The sequence below is a fragment of the Myotis lucifugus genome, unplaced genomic scaffold, assembly GCF_000147115.1.
Source record: "Myotis lucifugus unplaced genomic scaffold, Myoluc2.0 scaffold_680, whole genome shotgun sequence".
Taxonomy (NCBI): Eukaryota; Metazoa; Chordata; class Mammalia; order Chiroptera; family Vespertilionidae; genus Myotis; species Myotis lucifugus.
In genome coordinates, this window is record NW_005871728.1 from 51710 (window position 1) to 56449 (window position 4740).

Sequence of the window (4740 nt, forward strand, 5' to 3'; positions counted from 1 at the left end):
CCGAGGATCCAGCTCCACGTTCTCCCCAGGCTGCGGGTCCTTCACAGAAGCATCTGCTGGGGCAGAACGGGGGTGTGTCTCCTGGCAGGTCCCCAGGATCTCAGGGCTGCAGACCCCGCCTGCTCCCAGATGGGCCACTAACCCAGGGTGAGGTGAGGTGCCAGGTCACTCAGTGTGGATCTCAGTCCTTCTCAACCTCCACCCCCAGCCTCCCAGCCCATCTCCTCCCCGATCATCCCCTGAAATCCCTGTCCCCCCTCCCCCAGGGCAGCTGTCTCTTCTTCTCACAAAGAGCCTCTTCGTGGGCGTCCACAGATGGGCTGGAGCTGGGGGAGGAGAGAGGAGTGTGAGGGGCAGAGCTGGGCCATGGGGGGTGGAGGTCTCGGGTATTTGTGGCAGGAATTACCTGTTCTTCGGGCCTCTGTCCTTGCCCTTGGGGTGTGTGGTTCCTGCAGGAGGTTGGACATGAGCCCCTCTCAGGGCTGGTCCAGAGGGACAGAATCAGCCCTGGGAGATAGGACCCCTCCCCCTGTGGTTCCACAGGAAAAACGGAAAAGGTAACACACATGTGTGCATATGTTTCATGTGATTCAAAACGATGAAAGAGGACCTTGTATTTGTGCTGAGATTGTTTTCTTTCTATATTTCCTGATTTCAAAATCTCAAGAAATCCTTTTCCCAGCTGACCTTCTCCATCTATTTGGTTTTCCTGTGGCAGGTGCTCTGAGCCCACGTTCTGTGAAGCAGGTCACCCCATTCTCTACTCACGTGATGTCCTGTCTTTGCTCTGACATCGGTTTCGGAGGAGTAACAGAAGGACAGAGAGCAGCAGGACCAGGGCTACCAAGACCCCGATCAAGATGTTCACTTTCCAATTGGGAACTAGGACTTGAGGACATCATGAATGAGCCAATGATAACATTTAATGAGCACCTACTGTGTGTGAGGCACATGCTGGGGTCTTTCCCTCATCTCCTCTCACTACACAGCAGTTATGCACCAGGGATTTCTGACCCCACCACCCACTTCACTGAGTCTCAGAGAGGTTAATCACATGTCCCAGGTCACCCAGCCTGGACGGGGAGGGGCTGGGACTAGAACCTGGGAATGTGGGTTCCCTGTGCTGTCTTCACACTGCCCGCCACCAACCTCCCAGGTGGACAGCAGCTCTTGCTCTGGGCTCCTCCTCTGCAGGGGCCTATCCAAGTCTCATCTGGAGCTGAGAGTCCTTCCTCATTACCCGCCCCCAGCACAGAAGGGACAGGGAGGGGCAAGGTGTGGAGTGGATTCTGAGTCTCTCCCAGATCCAACTCCACCCTGTAGGCCCTGACACCCCTTGGGAAGGTCGGGCTGGGTTGGGTGCTCTGCCTTCCTGAGCTCTGTGAGGCCCTTATGTCACCTCATCTCCCAGCAGCCTGTGAGCAGGATGGGACCAGGGATGAGCAGACAGGAACCCGACACTCAGAGGAGAGAAGGGACCGCCCAGCCCCACAGCAGGAGCAGCAGAGCCAGGAGCTGAGCCCGGGCTGATCCACCCTGTTCCCTCCTCTGAGCTGAGCCTGAGCTGAGGGGTAGGACTGGATGCCCGAACCCTTGTCCTGCCTGCCCCTCCCTGTACAGTGTCACCATCACTGAGACAGAGGGGACAGGCCCCATAACATCACGTCCTGGGGGCTTCCCTGTGAGGCCCCTCTCCCAGGAGGTCAGGGCAAGAACTGACAGGAAATCTAAGCTCTGGACAAGGATTATCTCCTTTCACACTTGGAGACACTGAGGCGCAGACAGGGGAAGGGCATGTCCAAGTCAGCAAATCCAGAGGGGCCTGAACCCCTTATAGCTCAGCCCCTGTCCGCAAGGAGGCACCCACCACCTCCCCATGGAGCCCCTCACTTACCCATCTCCGTGCCTGGCCCTGTGGGTGGGAGAGACTGATCATCAGAGCCTCCTGAAATGAGGATGGGGCAGGAGGGGTGGGGGCTGTCATCTCCCCACACGAGCTCAGCTCCCCCTCCCCCAGCCTGTGCCCCCACATCCCTCTCTGCCATGACCACCCCACCCATCACTGCCTCAGACCCTGGGACTCCCAGCCCCCCTGGGACACAAGCCCGTCCTTAAGGATCTGGGTCACTCAAACCCCTGACAGACTTTCAGGACTTGCTGGGGGGGCTGTGCTCCCTCTGAGCAGAGCTCCCCGGGACTCACCAGCTGTGGAGGTGGGCCCTGTGGGTGGGGGGCTGGGGCCTCCAGAAGGTTCTGGAAATGAGGACAGGAAGAGGGTGAGAGGCTTGGGCTGAGCCTGGACTGATTTCACACAGACACCCTCTTACATCTGTGCTGTGGCCCCTGAGGCCCTCCCACTGCTTCAGTATCCAGGTGAGGGGCAGGGAAGTGGATGGGGTGGGAGGGCCTCTAAGGAAAAAATATCCTAAGGGTGACCATCCCAAGAGACCCCCTCTCCCTTTCAGCCCATAATTCTGCTGGTGACAGGACCCTGAGCTGACACCTCAGTGCACAGGGTCAGGGACCCTCACCTGAGACCAGGAGCTCCAGGGGCTCACTGGGGAGTGACAGCAGGAAGGAGGAGGTGCTGAGTGAGCTGTAGCACCTGTAGGTGCCCCCGTGGGCTGAGGTCACAGGGCTTATGGAGAATTCAGCCTGGAACTGCTGAGCTCCGGGCTTTGATCTCAGACCCAGGGGGGGATCGGTTGCCCCCTCCTTGGACAGAAGGAAAGTGTTCATCCAGCTTTGGGACTGACACAGCAAGGTCACGTTCTCTCCTGAGGCCACCCCAGGGCCTGGCCGCACCGATAGGAAGGGTCTGTCAGACAGGTGTCCTAGAGAGAAGGAGGGAGGGTGAGGGCTGCCTGCCCACCTTGTTCTGACCTGAAGGTCACCAGGCCTCTCTCTGAGGACCCTCCTCTCTGTCTGTCTCTGTTTCTCTGAGTCTCCCCCTCTCCTCTCCTACCTCCTGCATTTCTCTGTCTCCTTCCCTTTCTCGGGCCTGCACTTTCATTCTGATCTCACCACCTGAGACCCCAGCAGGGCCTGTGCAGAATCTGGGTCCCTGACTGAACCCACTGGCTCCTCACCTGCCACCAGGATGTCCAGGGGGTCACTGGGGGCCGACCACTCAGAGGAGAGGTTGTATCCACCGTAGCATCTGTACCGGCCCCCGTGGGAGCTGCTCACAGTGCCCAGGGGGAAGTGGGCCTGAGAGAGCCCAGCCTGGGGCCGCAGGACAAGGCTCTCGGGGAGGTCCCTTCTGCCCTCCTTGTGCAGAGCGAATCTGTCATAGCCGACATCAGAGTGACACTGCAGGGTCAGGCTCTGTCCAGAGGCCACGATGGGGCCCTGCTGGCTCAGGAGGGAGGGCTTGCCAGACTCACCTGGGGAGACCAGACATGAATTACAAGGGCTGCTCCTCCCATAAACCCCTTCTCCTATCCTGGCCCACAGGTCTCACTGTCTCTCACCCAGTCTCTGGCCCAGGTGCCCTGTAGCCACAACACCATCTCGCCTGGGGCTCCACTCACAGCGAAGATGCCAATTATGGATCCAGTGCCTCAATCCTTTGATGAGACAATAATGGGACTTACCTGGAACCAGGAGCTCCAGGGCATCACTGGGAAGTGAACACACATTGGGTCTGTTTCTGTAGCAGCCGTAGCATCTGAACCTCCACTTTTGTGTGGGGGTCACGGGGCCCACAGGGAACAGGGCCTGGTTCTGCCCACTTGTCTGTGGCTGTGAGTCCAGGGCCCAGGAGAACCTGTGATCTCCTTCCTTTGTCAGAATGAACCTGTAAAATCCCTCCCCTGCACCACACTGGAGGGTCACGTTCCCTCCTGCGGTCACGACAGGGCTGGGCATGGCTGAGAGGCTGGGTTTGCTGAAGGATCCTGGAGAGGACGAGGCAGCATGTTAAATGGGCTCAAACCTCCTTCATGTCCTTCAGGGCAGGTCTGTGAGAGGGAGACACCCTGAGAGCAGACCCATTTCCTGAGGGAAGAGCCTGAGGCTGGGACCCCTGAGTGTCATCTCACCTGTCACCACCAGTTCCAGGGGGTTACTGCTCTCTGACCGGCCACTGGGACTGCGATAGTAACAGCGATATCTCCCTGCATCAGGATCTGTCATGTGTCTGATGGAGAACTTGGCTCTGTCCCCGGGATCCAGTGTCTTCTGTTGGTACCACCATGCTGTGCTTCCCTCTTTATACAGACGGTACTCCTCAGCTTCTGGGGTCCCCTGACACCAGATGGTCACGGAGCTCCCCCAGTTGATCAAAGAGCCTGGCTCAGCCCAGAGGGTGGGTTTGGGGAAGGTCCCTAAAAGGAAACCAGAGGCTGCTTTACAAAGATCTTCCCACCCTCATCACCAGCTCAGCCCAAGACCCTCTCATTTTACCACCTCACCCCAGCACCTCTGTGCTCCGTCCTGAGCCCCAGGGGTGAAGTAAGAGGAGGGACATGGAGCCTGGGGAGGACTCACCTGCCTGCACACGGGTCTTCTGGTCCAGACTCAGCCCTGGAAGAGAGTCCCTGTGAGAGATTTGCACCCGGATGTCTCAGCTGGTTCCCTTCCCATCAGGGCCCTGTCCATTTGAACTGCTTGAGCCTGATGTTCCCCATGAACAAGGGGGTGTAGCCACTCTGTCCCTTCTCCAGCTCCCCCTCCTGCCTTCCCTCCCCATGTCCACAACTGACCGAGGCAGAGAAGAGCAGAGAGGATGGACGTCAT

The 4740-nt window shown here is 58.6% G+C and overlaps 1 protein-coding gene across 1 annotated transcript in view; it reads right to left on the minus strand.

Moving 5' to 3' along the window:
* LOC102442840 (leukocyte immunoglobulin-like receptor subfamily A member 6) overlaps nt 1–4740 on the minus strand; it is a 7342-nt gene extending 2602 nt beyond the window's left edge. The window contains exons 1-7 of the mRNA XM_014447562.1: nt 4707–4740; nt 4492–4527; nt 4044–4328; nt 3597–3899; nt 3090–3386; nt 2532–2834; nt 2203–2253 (exon numbers count right to left, since the gene is read on the minus strand). Of these exons, the coding sequence (XP_014303048.1) occupies nt 2203–2253; nt 2532–2834; nt 3090–3386; nt 3597–3899; nt 4044–4328; nt 4492–4527; nt 4707–4740 (1309 nt within the window). The remainder of the gene's footprint in view (nt 1–2202; nt 2254–2531; nt 2835–3089; nt 3387–3596; nt 3900–4043; nt 4329–4491; nt 4528–4706) is intronic.